Source organism: Phodopus roborovskii, unplaced genomic scaffold (genome assembly GCF_943737965.1).
Source record: "Phodopus roborovskii unplaced genomic scaffold, PHOROB, whole genome shotgun sequence".
Classification (NCBI taxonomy): domain Eukaryota; kingdom Metazoa; phylum Chordata; class Mammalia; order Rodentia; family Cricetidae; genus Phodopus; species Phodopus roborovskii.
Window position 1 is genome coordinate 16,092,735 of NW_026126563.1, and position 22,862 is coordinate 16,115,596.

The 22,862-nt window shown below is 47.2% G+C and overlaps 1 protein-coding gene across 2 annotated transcripts in view; it reads right to left on the minus strand.

Moving 5' to 3' along the window:
* Positions 1–6,731: 6,731 nt before the first annotated feature.
* The window catches only part of Kctd1 (potassium channel tetramerization domain containing 1), a 96,608-nt gene continuing 80,477 nt past the window's right edge, over positions 6,732–22,862 (minus strand). The window contains exons 4-5 of one of the 2 annotated variants that reach the window (XM_051202131.1): positions 11,747–12,052; positions 6,732–7,123 (exon numbers count right to left, since the gene is read on the minus strand). In XM_051202131.1, the coding sequence (XP_051058088.1) occupies positions 6,965–7,123; positions 11,747–12,052 (465 nt within the window). In that variant the 3' untranslated portion in view covers positions 6,732–6,964. The remainder of the gene's footprint in view (positions 7,124–11,746; positions 12,053–22,862) is intronic. The other variant, XR_007835665.1, reaches the window with a different exon arrangement.

Sequence of the window (22,862 nt, forward strand, 5' to 3'; positions counted from 1 at the left end):
CCAAACATCGCCGTGCTGCTCTGAGGCTGGGATTCAGGAACCCATGGTCTAGGCTACTAGGGTGCTGGGGTGCTGTGGTGCTGCGGTGCTGGATGCTGCGGTGCTGGATGCTGGGTGCTGCAGTGCTGGATGCTGGGTATTGTGTTGCTGGGGTGCAGGGTGCTGGGATGCTGGGGTACTAGGGTGCTAGGTGCTGGGGTGCTGGGTGCTGGGGTCCTGGTCTGGAACCTAGAACTCTCTGTGTGTTAGACACATCATGTTGGGAACACTCATATAGCTTTGTGAACCAAAGACGATAGCTTCCTGACAGAGTCCATGCCAAATCTTCTCCAGGTTTTCATTACAGGTTCACATTTATTGGTCAAGGATGCAATTCTTATTTGACATTTTTGTCTAGTGTCATACAGTGACATACAACAGAGCTGCCAGCAAGGGATAACAATCACCTTTGCACAAGTTGGGAAACCAAAAGTAAGTCTAAGGTATTACTTAAAAGGTATGCGTGTGTGTGTGTGTGTGTGTGTGTGTGTGTGTGTGTGTTTGTTTGTTTGTTTGTTTAAGCATTGTTCCAGGTTTCTTGTGGACGTTGGCAATATTTTACATACCAATGTTCTCCCATGTAAAATTGAAATAATAAAGCTGAAGTTCATGGGATTCCTAGGAGGACTAAAGGGTCACAGATGTGTAAATCCCTTAGACACACACATCTAATGGGGTGACAGATTATTACTGCTGTAATAGGCCAGGATTCAAATCTTTATGATTAAGTAGCATGATAAAAAGTTAGCATCAAATTTTCACCTTTTAATGAAACTTATGCCCTAAACAAATTCATTCTTCTGCTATCACCACACCATTCCACTCAAGTGGAATTTTTATGGACTGTCTAAAATGGTTTTACTATTCCATAATTCTGGTAGTCTGCAGATGCCTTGCTTGGGCTGTATATGTTAAAGGAGAGTTTGTTCCTATGTTTACTTATCTAGATATTTTACACACACACACGCACACACACACACAATAGGTTTTAAAAATGTTTTGGGGGTTTTATTATTATTTTTATTTTATGAGTTGTGGCTGTTTTGCCTGCAGGTGTGTCTGTACACCATGTGTGTGTGATTCCCATGGAGGGCAGAGGAAGGTGTCAGGTCCTCTGGAACTGGCGTTACAGACTGTTGTGAGCCATCATGTGAGCACTGGCAATCAAACCTGGGTCCTGTGCAAGAGCAGCCAGTGCTCTTAACTGCTGAGCGGTCTCTCCATCCCTGAATTCTAGGTTTTGTAGAAAAGAATTTTGAAGTGCACCCCTGTTCTATCGCTGCTGCTTCCTGGAGTTGGGGAGGTTCTGACTCTGAATGGAGGATGCATGCTGCAGGTCTCTGCTCTGACTCTGAATGGAGGATGCATGCTGCAGGTCTCTGCTCTGACTCTGAATGGAGGATGCATGCTGCAGGTCTCTGCTCTGACTCTGAATGGAGGATGCATGCTGCAGGTCTCTGCTCTGACTCTGAATGGAGGATGTATGCTGCAGGTCTCTGCTCTGACTCTGAATGGAGGATGTATGCTGCAGGTCTCTGCTCTGACTCTGAATGGAGGATGCATGCTGCAGGTCTCTGCTCTGACTCTGAATGGAGGATGCATGCTGCAGGTCTCTGCTCTGACTCTGAATGGAGGATGCATGCTGCAGGTCTCTGCCTCTTGCTAACATCTGATGTGGTTTGCCTGGCTCTGCAGGCATCAGAGTGTCACCCAGATGTTCAAGGTAATGATTTCTTTTCTCATTTATTTTAATAATTGACAGCTCTCGGCTTGTTTTGTAGATTGTAGATGTATGGATGGAGAAGGCAGCCACTCAATTGTCCTTCCCATCAACAGATTTCCTAGCCAGTTAGACCTGCAAAGCCCCTGGAGGAGTATCTGTAGAGCCACCTTCAGTGACTCTCCAGTAGGTTGGTTTTGAACTCAAGTTCAACTCCACCTCTCCCAGTGGATTCACCTTATCTTTTCCAGCATATGTGTTCTGTCTCCAGTGCAGCCGAGTTGTACTCCACACAGGGTTTTATCCCAAGCTCAGAGGCAGCTCTATACCCTTGACAAATCATACTAGCACACCCTTCTGGAATACCACCTCCCCGAGGATGTCTTCTCTGATCTCTCCCCTGGTTCAAGCCCCTGATAATTTGGCACTCTTTGAGTCCATCTCAGTGTGCTCTGGACTATGGTTAGACACGTAGATACCCTCATCCTGCCACTGGATGTGAGAACCCTGCTCACCACACCCCAGCATCCCAGGGCAGAAACCATGTCATAGTCTCAAAGTCTAATCCAAACCAAGGAAACAGTGTATTGTATAGGATGCCTGAAGTATTTGGTCCCTAGAAATACATTTTCAGTCAAGGGAGAGGATGTATTTGTACCCTACTTTAGGGGCTGGAGAGATGGGTGAGTGGTTAAGGGTGCTTTCTACTGTTGCAAATAAATAAATAAATAAATAAATAAATAAATAAATAAATAAATAAATAAAATAAAATAAAAAAAAGAGCTTGGTTTCCAATACCCAAGTTATATGGTTTATAACTGCTTGCTCTAAGGGATCTGAAACTCTTCTTTTAGGACACCTCCACACATGTACACACACACACACACACACACACACACACACACACACACCTGAGAGACTCTACTTTTAAGATCAGAGAGTTGGATCAATAGAGATAAAGGCACTTGCCTCCAAGCCTGACAACACAGTTCCTGTTGGGTCCCCAGGACCCCCATGGTAAAAGGCAAGAACTGGCTGCCACAATTTATTCACTGACCTCCACACAGCATGGCACAGGTGTGCATACAACAACATACAAAGAAATAAATGTAACATAAATTTAAAAGAACTTCTTTGCTGTTATAGCTTGAAACTTATTTCTCCTCAATAGTGTGGTTTTGTTTCAGCCCTCCTGTAAAAGCTTAAGGGAACATTTTCTTGCATTATGCTGTTTCCTTGATTTCTCAGAGTCTTTGTTACTTGAGAAACAAGTTAACACCTGTGTGCTCAAGCAGATGAAAGGACTCACTAGAGTTAGAAGGCTCAGGTACACAGTCCCTGCTCAGTGCCTGGCTCTTATTCCTGTGTGGAAACTCACCTACGATTTGGAAGCTGGTTCAGGCTTGCTATGTTTTTCCAAAGTATTTCTTAAGAAAGAGCAGGTCAGAGAGTGTGGTTTTGCCTCCATGCCCCCCAAAAATGTATTTTTTCTTAAAAGAAAGGTTATTTCAATGGTCTGGCCATTCAAAGAAGTACACATTTAAGATTTTATAACCAACAAGGTAAAAATTAATTGAGAAAAATCCTGCCAATGAATGGTAAAACCATCAGACATGTGTGTGGAGAAAGGGAGATTGATAGCCTTATATTATCACCCTATGGATTAATTAACAATTATAAGGAGAAAAATCAAGTTTTATACTTTGCGGAAGTTACTTTATGCAAGAGGCAAAGAGCTGGCTAACCACGGTAGCATGTCTTCATTCCAGTCCTCTACAAAGTGACTTCCAGGCCAGCAAGGGCTATATAGTGAGGCCTTGTCTTAAACTATATCAAGAACACAGCATCAGCTACACAGTGTTCCTGCACAAAAAGAAAATTACCTCATATGACTCTGCCAACAAGGGACCAGTTAGGCAAACCCAAGCCTTTGTTACAAAACAAGTGAGCTAGACTCTTTAGATGAGTCCTCCTCTCCAAGGAAAACTCCTTGCACAGACTCTAAAGAGATATTAATAACTATCACACGCAATCATTGGTCAGACACTCAGAGGGAAAGCACAGCTGTTCCAGACTGCTATAAGCACAGCTGGTCATATTTGCATATGAACTATATACTGGATAGCGACAAGTTAACGAGCAGTTGAGGCTGTGGCCCGCTTCTGTTTTGATTGATCCACTGTTTCTGAAGTCCTGTAGTGTCTGAACAGGGAGGTTACAAAAGGAATATCGGTTCCACTGAGCTGACCAAAGTCGTCACAGTCAGGGCACACAATTCTGTGGACTATGCATACTGTTTTTCTTTTGGGGGGGGCAGTTCTAACTGCACAAAGGGGATACTGGGTGAATATCAGCCTTTGTGTTCATGTGTGTACAGGTACACATGTGCCCTGTGTGTGAAGGCAGAGCGTCATTTCTCAGGCACCTTCTGCCTTTTCTTCAGAGTTGCTCCATAGCCTGGAACTTCACTGAGTGGACTAGAGCTGGCCAGCAAGCTCCAGGCCTGCCTGTCCCCTCTTCCCACCCCACCAGTGAGGGGCTTACAAGTGCACACTGTCCCAAGGCTTTTTGCATGGGTCCTGGGCTCAAACACTGTGTCAGGTTTGCAAGGCACACTTTACCGACTGAGCCACCTCCCTAGCATTAAATGTCAATTTGATTGTCACCAGTGGAATCCTAGAGCAGGGTCCCTGTTTTAGTGAACTGGGGATGTCTTGTCTAATGAAAATAGATTGCTGGTACAAACGGTGGAGAAATTCTTCTTTTAGTAGCGCAGGGTTGACAAAGCAGCTGGCGGGAACAGCCTTGGCTGTGTGCACTGAATCCCGTGGTTTATTAGCCTCATATAAGGGGGCATTGTGGAAGAATGTGGCAGCCTGGTTGGCAGTCACTAAAGAAATGAAATGTTCGGGCTGCCTGTTTCAGAGAGGGGCAGCTGACATTAATGGCTTACATTTTGTTCTAGTAGCAATGATATTTTTATTATTGGTGTCTTCAGGCACAGACTTTTTAATTTAAAACAGGAAGGTACGTTCAGGATAGAAATAGCCCTTCACCACAGGGGCATTGCCGCACCAAAATCACATCATACCTTACCTGCCAATCTTAGCAGCATGCCCGGTTTGGGGTGTCTGGCAGGAGGATGTAAGAAAGGTATTGGGAAAGAGAGACCAGAGTCATCAGTGCCCTGAAAATGCTGAGGGCTTGCTCTGAAGCCTGGGACACCCCAGACTTTGTTCCTTTCTGACTGGCACCAGCGTTTCCCTTATTAGTTGTAAAGTTATAACAACGCTCTTCGTTTGACTGATACGCTAGTGGATTTAAGTTGGCCACAAGTTTGTTGTTACTGTCCTCATCAGGTGTGTTTTATGGACTTTTCCTCATGACTATTCAGAAAACAAAACACAGCCACAGCACAGGTCGGGTGTGGCCTCGTACAGGACTGCACTTTCCATTGCTTGCTTCTTAGAGCACTTACAGTGGCATCTTGCTGAATGGGGGGGGGCGGGTCTTAGCCACAGGGAGGCTGACAGCCAAGTGGTTGGCAGCCACCTGGGTAAGCTGCTGTGGACATCATAGCCCTGCTGTCCCACTGGAAGGCATCACAGGGCAAGAACAGACCAGCCAAGGGCCGTGTACACTTGGGGATCCCAGAGTCACACGCAAGAACATAATTTTCATCTGGTTCCCTCTGTAGCAAGATAACCTAAGTGTGACGGAAATGTCTGTAGGACTAAAGACTAGAGTCCAGGCATAGTGGTGCAAACTTGTAATCCCAGAATTTGAGGTGAAGACAGGATGATGAGAAGTCAGGACCTTGAGGGGCAGGCGACACAGTGATTTTGAGCCCTGCGTGGGGTAACTTGACTTGGGGGAGGCCAGGACAGAGGGCTATAGAGAGGGAGGGCTGGAGGGAGGGAGGGAGGGCTGAAGGATGGGGAGGAGGGAGGATGGGAAGGAGGGGGAAGGGAGGGAGAGGGGAGGATGGGAGGGAGGGAGGAAGCCAGGGAGGGAAGGAGGGAAGGAGAGAGGGAGGGGAGGAGGGAGGGAGGGGAGGAGGGAGGGAAGGCTGTGGAGAGGAGGCACACAGAGATTGGCCTGGGAAATATCACTCAGAATTCACACTTAGCTTGAAGGGGGCCCTGGCTTCCATCCTTCTCCTCATGAAGAAGAAACAAAGTGATTTATCTCATTCAACAAGGCGGAACGACAAAGTACAGGAAGCTCTGGCTGAGCTGGAGGAGAACTGTGGGAACAGGGCCATATCCTTATCTTTTGCCGGCTTTGCCTTTAAAGCTGGCTCCAGCTGTTAAGAATTCTTTCTGATAACAGAAAAAAAAAAAAAAAACCCGAAAACTTTCATTTTAATTTATCCCAACACGTGTGTTCTACACAGAACTCATTTTTTTTTTAACAGAGTTTATTGTATTTAATACATTATAAAATCTGAAAAAAAACTGTAGGAAAGCAGCAGACTGAAACTGGAGATCTCTAGGAAGAAATAGCTCTGGCCCCTCTGCCAAAGGATCAGCAATCAGCAGATCAGCATAAAAACAAAGGAAAGGTCACACCGTGAGTGCAGAGGACCAAAAAAGTGTCACTCTGTACAAACTACAGTTCAATCATCCTGTGTATGTACCGCCAATGCAGTGTGCTCATGAATGATCCTCTGAATTCCCTCCTGGTCCCTACCTGACGAAACATGAAACCTCCACTTGCAAAGAAACGCCAGTGGGGTGTTTTGTTTGTTTTTTTTTAAAAAAAAAAAAGAGGAAGGAAGAAAGAAAAGGAAGAAAGATAAAGGAAAAAGAAACAATGGATGGCTGTTGGCAATTGACTGTGTAAGGAGACTGTCCTCCCTGCTCATGGCTTATTTACTGGACAGAGACCTCAGAGACCCAGGACACTCGTGGCTGGCCATCGCAGCACCCACCATAGCTCTCTCTCTTTGCATTTCCTACCTTTTGATATATATATATATGTATATATATATTTATATTTATATATTGTTTTTACATCTGGAGGATATCATAATTCCAATTGTTCCCATAGGAATACAGGTGTGATTTCTAGTGGATATAAATGTCTTTTATTCAATTTTAGCTTCAGAGCTTGGTTTACTGTCCCAGCTGCACACAAATGTTCCTTTTCGAATATTGTTATTGGTTGCGTATGTTTTCTTTTTTGCATAAGAAATATGTCTGTTTAGTCCAGTGGCTCCTGTTTTATCCGGATGACCGAGGGTACTCGGGGTGTCCGCCTCAGTTCCCGTCGGAGGACATATTCACTGAACTGGGATGAGTCCACTCCTCCCCCACAGGAGCCCACAATTTCAAATCCTCTTTGCTGCAACCGCTCGAGGACCTGTGAAAACACAAGACAGGCATCTGCTTAGGGGCAAGAACAAGTTCACTGGCCACATGGACACGCCAAAGAGGTTCCAAAGCTCAATTCACGCACATTCAAGAATGACGGCAACAGTTTTCAACAGAAAGTAGTCGCAGCTGGAGCTACCGCTCACTTGTAGAATTGCTTGCATAGTGTGCACAAAGCCTGGCTTGGGCCGCTAGTACCACAAACAAACAAGAAGAGACGGAAAAGGTCTGCTGTAGCCTAAATGAGCTTTAATTAAATGTTCAATGCTCAAGTCAAATGCTAGCCAGATCCTTGCATGTGCTGCATGTGGGACACTTCAATACCGGAAGCCAGCCCTACGACTCCAAGATAGGGAGACAGGAAGCTAATTGAGCACTGTTTCTTTGGGATTCCCACAGACAGTTCACTGGACAGAATCAAATTCTGCCGATCTCTAAAGGGAAGGAGCGCCATAAGCCAAAACTTTAGACACAAGCTTGCTTCAACCTTTTTTTTTTTTTTTTTTTTTTTTGGAGTGGAGTGAAATGCTGCTAACTCTCAAAATGTCACTGATAAGGTGGATCATATGCCGTGTGACATTCAACACTTGGGAGGCAAAGGCAGGAGGATCAAGAGCATGGGACCAGCCTCAGCAGCTTCAGCTACACAGTGCGTGTTTGGCTGAAAGTAAGCAAGCAAAACCCTAAATATAACTCAGCAAGGCAAGCCTAATTATAATTAATTGATTAGCTAACTCATTAAGTGTGGTGCTGGGGCCTGAACCCAGGATCTTGTGCATGCTAGGCAAGCGCTCCACAAGAGAGCTAGCTACATCTCTTCTGGCCTCTCAATTATCATTTCTTATCACCAACTTTTCTACAAAGCATAGGAGCAAAATAATGTACTAGAAGAGACTGGAAAAACAAGAGCATGTGCTCAAGAAATACAGACAGAACAGTTGCCAGCCCTCTCCACAGGTGTTACTCAGTTGGTACAGGTGAATTTACTGTGCACATCAGATCGGCCTAATGACAGGGTGATGGGAGCCTTCCCTACGTTCCGGTGGATAAATGGTGGGAGCCAGAACTCTGAGCAGGATTCTCTAGCAGAGGAGGGAATGAAACCTGTCAGTGAGCGTGGCCTTGGTGTGCCTTCAAAGGATCTTCTGCCCCCTGGGAGAGGACATATGAGCGTGAGAATTATCAGACAACAGCAACCTTATTCTGATGCTTATTTCCCCCAGGGGCCCTTGAACACAGGCTGTCTTCCTCCCCAGAGGTTATCATACACAGAATGTGACAGATGTATGGTGTGACACAGTGCTGGCTTGCATGCACCCAAGTGCTTGTTTCAATGCTGTGGAAACAGCTTAGAAAGTTATTGCTTCCTTTCTATTTTTCTTAGTTTATTTATATATATAACCCCCCTCTGTGTGTGTGTGTGTGTGTGTGAGAGAGAGAGAGAGAGAGTCACCTCTCTCCTTCTGCCACCTGGGTCTCAGCAACTGAGCTCAGGTCACCAGTCTTGAGGGCAAGCACTTCTACCAGGTGAGCTAACTCACGGGCTGGTTAAACACCAAGTCCATAGCGAAGTTCCTTGGCTTCAGAACCCTTTTAGGAATGTTTAAATGCCAGGGTAGATCTGCAGGTATCTGATGCCCTGTCCCTAAGCCTCTGTGTACTGACAGACAGATGTCTACCTCTTGGTGGTGGCTGGAGTGGGAAGCAAGAACGTGCTGGGGCCATGTGATTGATGAAGGTGACGCAGGTGAGATATGCACAGCTGATCAGTGCACCAGGCATACAGAAGACAAGGTGCTCACTGGCCGGGGGAGGGACTGAGACCTCCTCAGTCTGCGTTTGGATGCTGTGCCTGGCTCTATAGGCACCTGGCAGTGTGTGTGGGAGGAGAAAGGCTTTGAGGCTTCACAGGCATTTGGAGGCAACCCCGTCTGGGTGTGTGTGTGTGTGTGTGTGTGTGTGTGTGTGTGTGTGTGTGTGTGTGTGTGTGTGTGTGTGTGTGTGTGTGTGTGTGTACGACCACCTCACGCCACCAGGGGGTGCCATCCACATAGGTGAGAATGCAAACGTTACTCTCTGGAACCCCAGTAAAACTGGACTCCTCTCTCTGGATGCTGGCAGGTCTCATTTTTCTGAGTTTCCTGCTATTCTGTCCAGGGACAGCTGCTTATACATTTGTAAAATTATAAACACCGTGTGACAGTTTCCCTGAGGCAGCATGATCCTGGGAGTATTTCTAGCCTTTAAACTCTTGGAGAGCACTTCGTGATGCTGGGAGTGGGACACAGACATGTTCTGCATTTGCTAGGTAAGCACGTTGCCACTGAGCTCCGTCCCAGCCCACTGTTGACAAGACAATGAACAAAGTCATGGGCCAGTTCCAACTATCTTTAGTAGGGACTGAGTGTGTGTGTGTGGGGGGGCACTTTCAGCTGGCTGCCTTCTAATAGCGTTCAATGGCAGGGCTCTGAGGGAAGACATGGGTGTGCCTCTGCCTTCTCACAGCTGTTGTCAGAGGACAGTGACCCACTGACCTCAGTCCAGGAGAGGGCAGATCAGCTCAGCACACTGAGCTAAGATAGAAACAGCACCTATCAGCTTCTAAGGCGCGAAACCCCTCGAATGGTCTACACCAAAGCCTCAATCCCACCCAATGTTTTTCTTTTCCCAAAGTTCCATTCCAGTTCCGTTAAAAACCTGTCAGGCTTCTTACAACTCCTAGCCATAGTCAGAAAGCTTGTGACACCAGCAGTTAAGGCACTCAGAGACCACTGCTTTGTAACCTGCCTCCTCGTTTTCTCTATTATCATCTACTGTTCCACATACACACACACACACACACACACACACACACACACACACACACACATATATACATATACATATATATATATGTATATATATATATATATAAAGACAGGGACTCATATAGACAAAGCTGGCCTTGGACTTGTTAATCAGCTGAAGACGGCCTTGAATTTCTTTATATCATTTTATTTATGTGAATATATATGTGCATCATTTGTGTATAGTTGCCTAAGGACAGGCGAGAATGTCAGAGCTGGAGTTGCAGGCGGTTATGTGGATGCCAGGTTCTGAACCCAAGTGGTCCTTACCTCTGGGTCATCTCTCTAGCCCTGACCTTGAATTTCTGATCCTCTTGCATCCACCTCCCAAGTGCTACAATTACAGGGATGCACCACAGCTCTTAGGAACTAAGAATCAGACCAGTGCCCAGTGCATGCTGGGTAAGCCCTCTACCAACTGATCTACATTCTTGGACCCTGGAGTATTTATTTTAGAACACGTTACAGCAGTTTCCTCTTCTGTTCAAAATTCTACACTGGCTTTCCACTGTCTCTCTGGTTTCCACTGTCTCTCTGGTTTCCACCGTCTCTCTGGCTTTCCTCTGTCTCTCTGGCTTTCCACTGTCTCTCTGGTTTCCACCGTCTGGCTTTCCTCTGTCTCTCTGGCTTTCCTCTGTCTCTCTGGCTTCCACTGTCTCTCTGGTTTCCACCGTCTGGCTTTCCTCTGTCTCTCTGGCTTTCCTCTGTCTCTCTGGCTTTCCACTGTCTCTCTGGCTTTCCTCTGTCTCTCTGGCTTTCCTCTCTCTGACTTTCCACTGTCTCTCTGGCTTTCCTCTGTCTCTCTGGCTTTCCTCTCTCTGGCTCTCCTCTGTCTCTCTGGTTTCCACTGTCTCTCTGGCTTTCCACTTGTCTCACACAAGCAAATGAACACCAAACACAACAACCCTTCTCCCCCACAAGCCCCACTAAAACAGAAAATTCTGAGTGCTGACAGCTCTCTGAGGCTCACTATGGCCTCGTGTTCTAGCACAAACTCACTCCCGCTAATGCCTCGTCAAGTGACATTCCTGATAGCACTCAACATGCTGAGGGAGGGCACTTCCACTGTGGGCTCCTCACAACTTGACCATTCTGCCTGGAAGACCACTAGGGGTTGGGTATAAAGTGCACCCCACGGGGCTTGGCTGTAGAAAGCCTGTTCTCCAGCTGGTGGACTAACCTAATTCCTTGATTCACTGATGAAGTCACAATGAATGGGCCTGGTTGGAAAAAGTTGCTCACTTAAAGGTACATCTTGCCAGGGTCACTTCCTGTTTATTGCCCTGGCCACCATTAAGTGAGCAACTTTGCTTTACCATACCTGTGAGTCACCACAGCCCAAGAAACAATGGAAGCAAGTGATTGCCTCTGAGACTACAGCCAAAAGAAACTACTAAGTTGTTTCTCTCAGGTAATTGTTACAGTGAACACTAACACAAACACTGTCTCATTACTACCATTTGGGCAGTATTTATGTTGGTTAATGTCTGCCCCCACCCCACTTCTGAGACAAAAACTCCAGAAACACACAGCTGTTGTCTTGTTTTCATAATTGGTTCGCACAGTATTGAGCACATAATAGGTGCTCAGTAAAGACTCGTGGATTTATGGGATGGATGCTGAGGAGACTGAGAAGCCCCTACCTAATGTGGGCACTGCAATGACAGCTCCTCAGCTCCCTGGAGGAAAGGCGCTAGTGGAAGGGAGGCTAAGGGACAGCTTTGAGAACGGCACTGATGCTGTTCGGAATGTGCCGGCATACCTACCTGGACTGAGTTGAGGTGACAGTAGCCGTTCAGTGGGAACCTGATGACATGTGTTGAGTCGTGATTCCAGCCTGCATTGACGGAGTTGCACATGACATCGCCAATCTCTGGAAACACTTCTTCTATTAAGGACTTGTCCCCGCTGAGTGTGATCCTTTCTCCCAGGTCCGGAGCCACACGCACCACGAGGCACTCACAGGGCCGTGAAAAGCGGCCAGTTTCTCTGTCCTGTTTCCATCGCTCCATCTCCAACAACATTGGCTGAAGTTGAAAATATTTTGCTTCTTCATATAACAAAGTATAGTCCTGGGGGGGGGGAATAAAAAGGCATTTCATGGTGGGAAAAATATGTAAGGTGCCAAAAACGGTCGTGCTTTGTTTTGCTCAGGATCTTACTAGGTAGCCCAGGTTGCCCTCGAACTCACGGCCCTCCACCCCCACCCTCCCCCACAGGTGTTGGGACTACAGGTGTGTGTAATACTTGTGGACACGACAGAACCACTGTAGTCATGAACTTACAGCAGCCATGGCTGTGTCTACACATTCTATCGAGGACAGAGAAGGGCTAACAAGTCCCCGCTGCTAGCTGAGGTGCTGCTGACAACTCATGACTGTAAGGAGAGGAAGAGTATGCTTTCTTTAAGGGTGTGGCCTGGGTAGGCTGACCATGCTCCAGTGGATGGTCAGCTGGGCAGTATGATGGCTCCACATTCATGAGCATATGGACAACACAGACTGGACTCAGTGGGTCATTACAAAAAAAGGGGACATCAAATTGGAGTAGGCATAGATTTGTGAGGAGTTGGGGGAAGGAGTGGGTGGTCAAAATACAATCTTATATGTATGTATGAAATTGACTAATTTTAAATGTTAATATTAAAAAGGAAATTGATGTCTATTCATTTGTGTTGCGGTTCAATAATCAAATCTAAATGCAAACGTTTCACTTACAACACATTTGTAAAGACTCAATTTGCATTCACTCACTCATCCACTCACTGTGCTGGCTAGTTTTATGTCAACTTGTTACAAACTGTAGTCATCTGAGAAGAGGGAACCCAAATGAGGAAGTGCCTCCACAAGATCGGGCTGTGGGCCTGCCTGTAGAGCATTTTCTCAATTAGTGACCAGTGGCGAAGGGTCCAGCCCACTGTGGGTGGTGCCATCCCTGGGCTGGTGAGAAAAGCAGGCTGAGCAAGCCATGGAGAACAAGTGAGCAAGCAGCAGCCACCATGGCCTCTGCATCAGCTCCTGCCTCCCGGTCCCCACCCTGCTCAAGTTCCTTCCTGACCGCTTTGGTGATGAACAACGATGTGGAAGTATTAGCTCAAAAACACTTTCCTCTTCAAGTTGCTTTGGTCCTGGTGTTTCATTATAGCAACAGAAACCCTAACCCAGGCATTCATTCATTTTGTTAATGAAATAGGGCACTGGGAGCTAGCAGATAGGCCTGTTTCAGAGCTTTTCATGAATTAAGTCCTCAAATCTACAAAACTAGGCACCATCCTTACACAACTGAACGCTGAAATGGGAGAGGATTCACTTTTAGTTCAAAGATGCACCCGGGCATTTCAAGCTGGATGATGTTGGTGGGAATCTAAATTTAATCCGCTCTGATGGAACACACATGAGGTTCGGCTCGGCTGCAGATACACTCATGGGAGCCTCCAGCCCTTGCCACCTTCAGAACCCATTGTGGGAAACTGTAGAAGGCAACATAACCTCGAGTGGGTGTCTAGAGCATGTGCGTGGAACTTTTACTTAAACTTGGGTGTTGGTATGTGATGGTTTGGGCGAGGCCGATAGAGATTTGGAAGGTTCTTCCTGCCACCTGTCAGAGTTGTCTCAAAGCAGAGATGTCACCGAAACACAACCCCTGTGAACTGGATGAGAAAGGGGGCTTAGCCGTTTCTGAAACACTGAGGTGTGGGTCCTTTTTCTCAGGGCGCACACACATGGCCTGAATTAAAGCCCCGAGTCTATGGGATGGGTACCGAAATTCACACAGGGAGAATGGGGCCAAGGGTGGAATGGAAGGCAGCATGAGAGGCGATGTTGAAAAGCAGGTCAATATTATGTCTCAACGTAGCTATGGTCACAATCATCCCTGGGTGTGAGACAAGTGGATACTTGTCCAGACATGTCGACTGAGAATGCTTTAATCAGCTGACAAAGTCATTGCTGCCTTCCTTCCATGAGCCCAAGCTGACAGCTGGTGCTTGCCATTCACACGAGAGTCGGCTCTGTAAATACACGGCCTTGTGCTTCTAAGAGCAATGGACGGCCCAGAAGCAGAGGGTGGGCCAGAACTACACCTACAGTTCTTATTCTCTCTCTCTCTCCTCCCCCAAGGAAGCAGTAACCATGGCAGCAGCTTCATTCACATCTTCCTGAGAGACCAGGGGAATGGTACAATGGTTGGTACCAGTGGGCCTCTCATTGGACAGTTCATTTTCCATATCGGGAAATAAAGACTAGGTGTAAGATGCTGTCAGGGACATTCATCTCGAAGAGTCTGATACATCCTTACTCTGCCTTTCCTCTTTCCAGCAAAGGAAGCCATGTTTCTATCTGCATGGCCTCCTGACTCCGGAGGCATGGTTTGGTTTTTAAGAAATTGAGAATTAGCCCTATCTCAAGATAGGGCAAAATCAAGGTGGATATGTCTACCGACCTATAATCACAGAATTTTTAAGGTGAAGGCAGGAGGGTCAGGAGTTCAAAGCCAGCCAAGGCTACATGAAACTCTATTTCAAGACCACAGGGTGGGTGTGGTGTGCACACCTTTAATCCCAGCACTTGAGAGGTAAAGGAGGATCTCTGTGAGTTCAAGGCCAGCCTGGTCTACAAAGTAAGTTCCAGAACAGCCAAGGCTACAACAAAGAAATCCTGTCTTGAAAAACCAACCAACCAAACAAACAAACAAAAACGAAAAAAAAGAACAATAATATCAAAACTTCTTAAGGTGTCAAGCCTTAAGAGCAGGAGACAGGAGACCTGGGTTTCTGTGCAGCTTCCTAGGGCCTCTACTCCGGAACCTTGTTCTTTTTTAAATTATAGTGACTGCAAGGACCTACAATATTTATTAAGATGAACATTCTCAGAGATTTAGAAACGGAATGGAGGACTGGGGAGGAACAGAGTGGTTGGCTAAGTGTGGGTACCCAAGGAAATAAGCTGGGCAGCATCGTCATGCTGGCTCTGGGCATGTGGAGACAAGTGGATCCCCGAGGCTCACTGGCCAGCCAGCCTAATGTCACCACATTCCAGGAAGTAAGACTCCTGTCTCAACGACAAAGTGCATGGAGTCCTGAGAAACAGCACCCGAGGCTGACCTCTGGCCTCCAAGTGAGTATACATGTATTCCCGTGCATGCACACACATGAACACATGTACACACATCCCCAAAATAAAATCCAGAATCCATAACAGTAGCTACTTTGCAGGATTGAAATTGGAAGGCTAGCCCAGGCAACTCAATTAGATCCTGCCTTTAAACAACAGGAAACCTTAAGTAAAAGCCAGGGAGGTAACTAAGCAGCATAGTACTTATCTAACATGTGTAAGGCTTTGGGTTCAAGTCCCAGCATTGCAACCGACACACACACACACACACGCACGCACGCACGCACGCACGCACGCACGCACGCACGCACGCACGCACGCACGCACGCACACACCAAAAAGACCATAACTGAGAGCTGTATAAGCAGAGGGGGTTGCTGCTTGCTTGCCCACACAATACATTACTAATCAGTATGAGTTCTATTAATGCACATGGGTTTCCTAGTAAAGATGTTGGGAACAGCCTGTTTGCCCAGCTTGACCCCAGGGAGAAATCTGTCCCACAGCACGGAACAGTCATTGGGTCTCTGGCTGAATCTCCCCAGCCACTGGAAGTTGGCTCTAACAAGTTATGGCACTTACAGGTTTTGGCAGCTTTGATTGTTATAAATGGCAGTGGTAGAAAGACCTGGATTTTCCCATGCCACCAACTTGTTTGTCCTAACTCTCTCTGGAGTTATGGTGATCAAAACAAAAAAGTTTGTTTAAAAACAAATCGAATGGGCCGTGGTGGTGCACGCCTTTAATCCCAGCACTCGGGAAGCAGAGACAGGTGAGTCTTTGTGAGTTTGAGTCCAGCCTGGTCTACAAAGTGAGTTCCAGGACAACCAGGGCAGTTACACAGACTTGGAAAACAAAGAAACCCCACCCCACCCCAAATAATAAAATAAAATAGTAAATACTTGAAACAAAAGGCAACAGGTTTCCCTGTGACCCCCATGAAGATGTCTCACTATGCCAGGCTTTTACTGGTTCCTGTATCACCCCCTGCACACGGCCTGCCCCTCCCTCCCTGACAAACGGGGGCCTTCTGCTTCCATTTTCCTCACAATACCCCCAGCCCATTCAGCTCTCCTTCCTCTCCTAAAGTCCCTCTTTTATTTATCTCTCCCTCCCTCTGTCTCTCTCTCCCTCTCTCGCTCTCTCTCTCACACACCCAGATCCTGCATACAAAATAAATGTGACATTCGTGCTTAATGTGCTTAGCATGACCCCGAGTTTCATTCTTCCCCCTGCTACTTGCATGATTTTGCGCCTCCTTACCACTGAATAAAATTCCGCTGTGTTGTACACACTACACTTCCTTTATAAAACTCTTATTATTTATTATTATTGTGTACATCCTGTACGTGTACGGGTCAATGTGCCCCGTGACGTGTGTGTGTGTGTGTGGGGGGATCAGAGGATAATTTTGTACGTCAGTGGATTTGAGGATGGAGCTTTATGAGCTCTGTGATGGGCATCTGGGCTGGCTGTGTGTCTTGGCAACTGTTAAGTATTAAACATGGATGAGGACGCGCCTGACTTAGGTTCCTTTGGCTGCTTGCTCAAGTCCTTTACTTGTATTTTTGCTTTTGTCCTGTTTTGTTTTTGGCACCTGCACGGTACTTTCCATAGTGGTTACAGCAGGGAGCCTTCCCACCAGCAGCATATAAAGACTCCTGTCTCCCCACATATTCTCACCAAAGTTTGTTGTCATTGGTCTTCTTAGTGACCTGAATCCTGACAGCAGGGAGATGAAACTGCAAAGCCACCCTTAACTCTATCTCCCTGACAGCTCAGGGAACATGATTTCAAAAGAATGCCTTTATCTTGTAGCTTGTTAAAAAAAAAAAAATCATTAAAATGCATGAGATTTGACTGTAAGACCCTAACATTGCTAGACAAGATATGCATTGAAAGGACTTTCTGAACTGACCAATAGCATTGCAGGAAGCCAAAGCCTTCTACACAGCCCAGAGGGCAGCAGGGGCAGCCATGAAGTAGGAGCAACCCTCTGCCGGCTAGACCTCTGTCAGTGGGTTAATACCTAGAGTCAGTAAAAAAAAAAAAAAAAAAAAAAAAAAAACCAAGATTAAACACCCCCAAAGCGAGTAGACAGTTCTCAACGGTAGAAAAACAAATGGCCAGAAAAGTAGAAAAAGTGTCCCACACCCTGAGTGTGGTGATTGTGATTTTACCTTTTGCTGCTGATCTGCCCTTCAGACACTGTACTCCTGCACCATAGAGGCTGAAATTAGCCTTCCAGCTCTTCTCCATTTGCAGTGGCTCTGAGGGCCCTCAGCAGCCACTTGGACTTGACATGGTCCATACGCTCCCTGACACCCCAATAGCACACATCCCTGAAGGTGTCACTCAAGAGCGTACAGATGGCCTCTGCTCAGCTCTGTCTCTGTTGAGGACACCATGTTTCCAGCGGCTGCTGGCAGGAACGGGAGCGGAGAAAGGGAACAGCCAGATGGCTGGCAGCATCCCCTTTGTCTCTGCTTCCCAGAATGCAAGTGTGAACTGGACCATGCATTCTCCACCACCTTGGATGCAGCCTTCTAAGCCCGTGAGCCAAAACAAACCTTTCCTTAACAAAAATAACAAACATTGTGATACCGGTCATTCTCATAGTCCTGGTCAAAGGCTACGCCGCCGGAGTCTACAATAGCTTTTTAAGCATGACTCCTTCCAGGGATCTGGCAGAAACCTATTTCCCACCCCACCTCCCCTTCCCTCCACCGGCTGGCGGCCTCAGGATCTCTCCTCCTTCTGCCTTCCTGCCACATCTTTTTCTGACTCTGACCTTTCTGCTTCCTCTTGCACTTTTAAGAACCCGGTAACACAGCACACCCAGGTAATACAGGGCCATTTCCCCAACTCAAGTGCCTAGTTTTATCAAACTGGAAGTCCTTTGCCGTGTAGGGACTTAGGGCTTGGCTGTCAAAGGCGCTGTTCTGCCTGTCCCCCCCACCCAGGGCAAAGGTTATCCTCTCTTTGTACCCCATCTCTGTTTCTAGAACAGTCTCTGAGCCCCCTTCATAAGCACTGCTGTGGTCTAGATCCTTGTTTGATATCCCAGAGTGTTCTGAGAGCTACCCCAATTTACCCCACCCTAACTTCCATAAGGTGGAGTTTGAACTTTTTCTAACCAAAAACTTTGATGCCCTCATCCAACGCCCAGTGTCATGTGTCTCTCTGAACTGGGCGGTCTCTTCCTACCTGAATCATGATACAAAGTAACAAGTCAGCAGGGCTACAAACAAGGCTTTGTGGGGTTCAGAGAGTGAATAGAGCCTGGACTTCCCTAAGCCATCATTCTAAGATGTTGAGCTTATAGTTACTGCATTTGGTAGCCTTGCTGCAGTTTAAAGTAGGGTTTTCTAGAATGGGGTCACAGCTCCACACTGCCCCAGTTTCTCCTCCACTGTTTAGACCTCAGCCTCTGTCAAGGAAACTGATGGAAACCTAAAATGCTGCATCTACAGCAAACCCTGACATGATAGAGGTCTCATGATCCAAAGGTAATAAAGCTGATGGTGTTTGGCAAGATGTGGCCTTGGGTTCAACACCCACACTGTAAATAATCAATAAATACATGTATGAATAAAAATAAAATGTAATGAGGCTAGAGGACGTGGGGTTAGAGCTCTTCTTTGCTCACTTTTTGTCCCTCTAATTACATAAATTACATATTTTATAAATGACTCTGAAGCCCGGCCATGGATGGCCATCATCTTCTCTTGGCATGTTAGAGAAACAATGGCTGTTTGGAGACTTCTGGCCTTTCTTGGTAACTTCTGATGCTCATGAGCTTTAGAACTCTCCCTCCCTTCACCCTGAGCCCTAGCGTGGCATCCTATGGGCCTCACCAGTGGGTATCATTTTCTCTCTCTTAACTGTATCCTGGCCGTGCTGTCCTTTGTCCCACTGCTGTGCCTGGTTCCCAGGGAAGACAGCTGTCTGTGCTGCACAGAGATGAAGAGTACCCCTGGAGAAGAGCGGAGCCATTCAGGCGGCTCATCACGACAGCAATGCCTCTCAGCATCGGCCAGCCTGACCATTGCACAGGTCCCTCTCCCTACGTCCCCATTCTCCGAACTGTTTACTCTGGCCATCCATTCTCTTGGCAGAGCCCTCTATGTTGGTCTCCCTGCACCTCCTAGGACACAGTTCTAGTTTTGGCTCACCCAAGAGCTCCCTACAAAGTGGAGTCAGACCTGTTGGCGTTTTCTTTAGAAACCTTGGTCCCATCCTTTAGCAGGTCTGTTTAATGCCATGATTTCAGCTTCCTGCTTTGAGTGTTTCACACAGCTTTTTGGGGGTTCTCTGGTCCTGGCTCCCACTCCGTTGCCTCTAAATCTTTGAAAATTTCCTAATGTCCCCTTCTGATCTGACAGTGTCCTTATTTGCCTTGTACAGGTTCTAAATGACTCTACTCTCTTCATGTCAAGGCATTTGTGGAAACAGGCAGTGCACAGCAGGCTGGACTCCAGCCCCTCTGGGGAAGATGGGCCCCGGTATCTGTTTTGCCTCCCCTGTAAGTGAGGAGCTTTAGGCACAGCAACTGGAGTATGGTGAAGGCTGACACAGCTCTGACTGTTAAAGGGAAACAGATTTTCACAGACTTACCACGTTTCAGTGATTTTAACTTCATAGAATATGTATTTTTTTTTTTAATTTATGGTAAGTTTTTTGATATAGGAAGAGGGAGACCCCACTTTACAGGTGAGCTTCCCTAAGACCTGAAGACAAGCACATGGGAGAACAAGTAAACGTGGATGGACTCCAAAATGCAAATAAATCAGGTTTTAAAAATGTGTTTCTTGGACTGGAGAGATGGCTCAGTGGTTAAGAGCACCTGCTGCTCTTCCAGAGGACACAAGTTCAGTTCCCAGCACCCATGTAGGTGGCTTAGAGCTGCCTGTAACTCTAGCTCCCGGAGATCCAATGCCTTCCCCTGGCCTTTATAGGTACCCTGTACATACACAGTGCAGGCACTCATGTGCACATGCATGCTTACACACACGCACACGCACACGCACAGAGAAATAAAAATAAATCTTAGAAAAATGTTTTTGTTTATTACACACGTTTTGGGGTGGGGGTAACTACGCAGTACATTAGTTTCTTATTGCTGCTGTAAGAGCAGCAATCTCGGTGGCTTAAATCCACATTCTCTGAGCATGGGAAGTCAGAAGTCAGAAATAGGTCAGCAGGACACCTCTCCTGCGGATGCTAGGGGCCAGCTGTCTCCTGGAAGCCAGTCATCAAAGCACTTCGTTCAGTCTCAATCTAACTTTGAGCCCTTGTCCCCTCTTATAAGAGCCCTAGGGCCCACCTGGTTCTCCAGGAAAACGTCTTCTAAGGCCTGGAACTGAGCTACCTTGTCAGAGTCCTGCCTGCCTGCCACACAGGAAGCACATTCGGTGGGCCTGTGCCCCGGGACTGGGCTTTCCACACAGTTCCTGTCTCCTTCAAAGGCTTATGTGGCTCCTGATGCACTTGATGTTTTACAGTGACCGACATGTCATGCTTGCAGGGCAACTGAGCCACTCGCTCATCCACTTTGAAAGCCACATCTGTGCCAAACACCACCCAGGGTCCCAGCAGCACAGGAGATCTACTGGGAATGCAGTCAGTACTCAGGACAGTGGGGTTGTATTCCTGGGACCCTGAGGGACATGCTGGCTCCCAACAGCAGGGGTCTCATAGAATAGATGGTACCATTTTCGTTTTAAAACAGTGTGCAGCCATCAGAAGTGACAGACCTCTGCAGGACTTACCTTCATTTAGTTTTAAAGACTTTTTCCCTACAAGGGGTGGGGTAGCTACCATGATTTTGCAGTGCTTTGACCTCTAAAGCTAACCATTAGCCTCACTCTGCAATTCTTTCTTAGGCTGGCATTCTGTTTTCTCCTCCTCCTCCTCTCTCTCTGTGTATGTATGTGTGTATGCACACGTGTGTGCACACATGCATGCACACAACAGAAACCAACCACGGCTTTCATTCCTCAGTTGCTCTACACTTTGTTTTTTCACGGCTCTGTCATAAGCCTAAGCCAGGTAGGCCCGTCTGGCCGGGCAGTGAACCCTGGGAGCTGTACGTTTCCACATCTGCAGTGCTGATACCTCGAGTGTATGCTCAGCTTCCTTATGTGGGTTCTCGCATGGAACTCAGGTCTTGGTGCCTGTGTGAACAACACTTTAGCATCTTATGGAGCCATCTCTCCAGGCTGGGGCTTGTTTCTCTGTTCTCAGAGCCTGAGCAGCTTGCTCATCTGTTCCTGTTCTCCTGCTCTGACTGAGACTTGGTACCAGAAGTCCTTCCCTCACCAGTGAAAGGGGACTCCCAGCCTCTCCTGGTGACCCTTGGGTGGAATAGCACCCAGCTTTGCATTTATTTTTGATGACTATTAAAGGGGATGGATGCAGCAATGTGTCCATTCGGTACTTTGTTGTTGACCCTGCCCCCTGTACTCCCTGCAGAGAAAGACTAGTCCTGCACAGCTAGCCATGACCTAAGGATGACAGCAGAGTCACTGGACCAACAGTCAGGCTTGCAGTCACATGGTCACTGCACTGCAGGAGGCAGGCCTGATTAGGATCTGGGGAGGGGAGGGGCTCCAGGCCTGTCCAGGAAGAGCCCAGGCTGGGACTCAATGCCTGCCCCCCCCCCCTTTGTCCTCCTAGGTTGCTGCAGCTTATTTCCTGCCTCCAAGGCAGCATCCTCTGAGGAAAGAAGCAGACACTGGCAAGAGTAACATCCTCTCTGGAACGCGGGGGGGGGGGGGGGGGGGATGGGGGGAGGGATGCAAGGTGTCAGCAGCTGAGGGGGCTGGCGCAGGTATCCTGAGTGGGAGTGAGGTCCCTCAGTCTTGAGAAGGTTCTCACAGCTGAAATAACTAGAAGCTATGCTTGTGTCCCAGGGTTGGCTCAAGGGAAGCAGAGTAGAGGAGAGACTCTGGCCATTGCTGGATGGATCCATGGTAGTGACAGCAATTTAGAAGTCAGAGAATTCTAACAGCCAAGATCCTCAGAACTGTCCTACTGTTTCTACCGGTGAAAGGCAGCTTCCATAATTCCATGAGATAAACTAGCAGAAGTCTCTACCCCACCCCGTAAACACTCTTTGTCCATTAGCTAGACTGCTGCCTCTGGGCTGGGCTGACTGTAATGCTCGAGGGCACGTAGCAAGGCTTAGAGACGTTCTTTGTTGCTATAACTGGGGGGGGGGGGGTCCAGACGCTGCCGCTCTTGGTGGGGAGAGGCCAGAAAACCTGATCAAAGTCCTACATTGTACATGACAGCCCAACCCCAGAGAATCACTGGGCCACAAATGTTGGCCATGCAGAGGCTGAAAAGTCGGCTTCACAGAGCTCATTTCTGCTATAGCCCAAGGGCATGTGCCTCAGTGTCTGGTAAAGTTCAACTCTAGCATCATAGGCTGAACACAAGCTTGCTCATGAGATCTACCATGAAGCACACAATATCACAGGGTGTGTGTCTTGGTAAGATGTACAAGGCCTTCAGATATGACTTCCAGGTCAAATGAAATCAGGAGATGACTGAATGAGCTAAACTGTAGGAATGGCAAACAGGCAAGTCTAGATGACAAGCCATTCTGTGGGACAGTTGGCCCAGCCTGATTGCTAAGTGAGTAGGAACTTTACTATATAGTTCAGAGAGTGATGAGCTGTAAATTCTCACTCAGCATGTCATCAGGCAGTGTCTCAGGAAAAACCACTTGTACAGGGCATTTCTGGGATCGAACAAGTAAACTTCG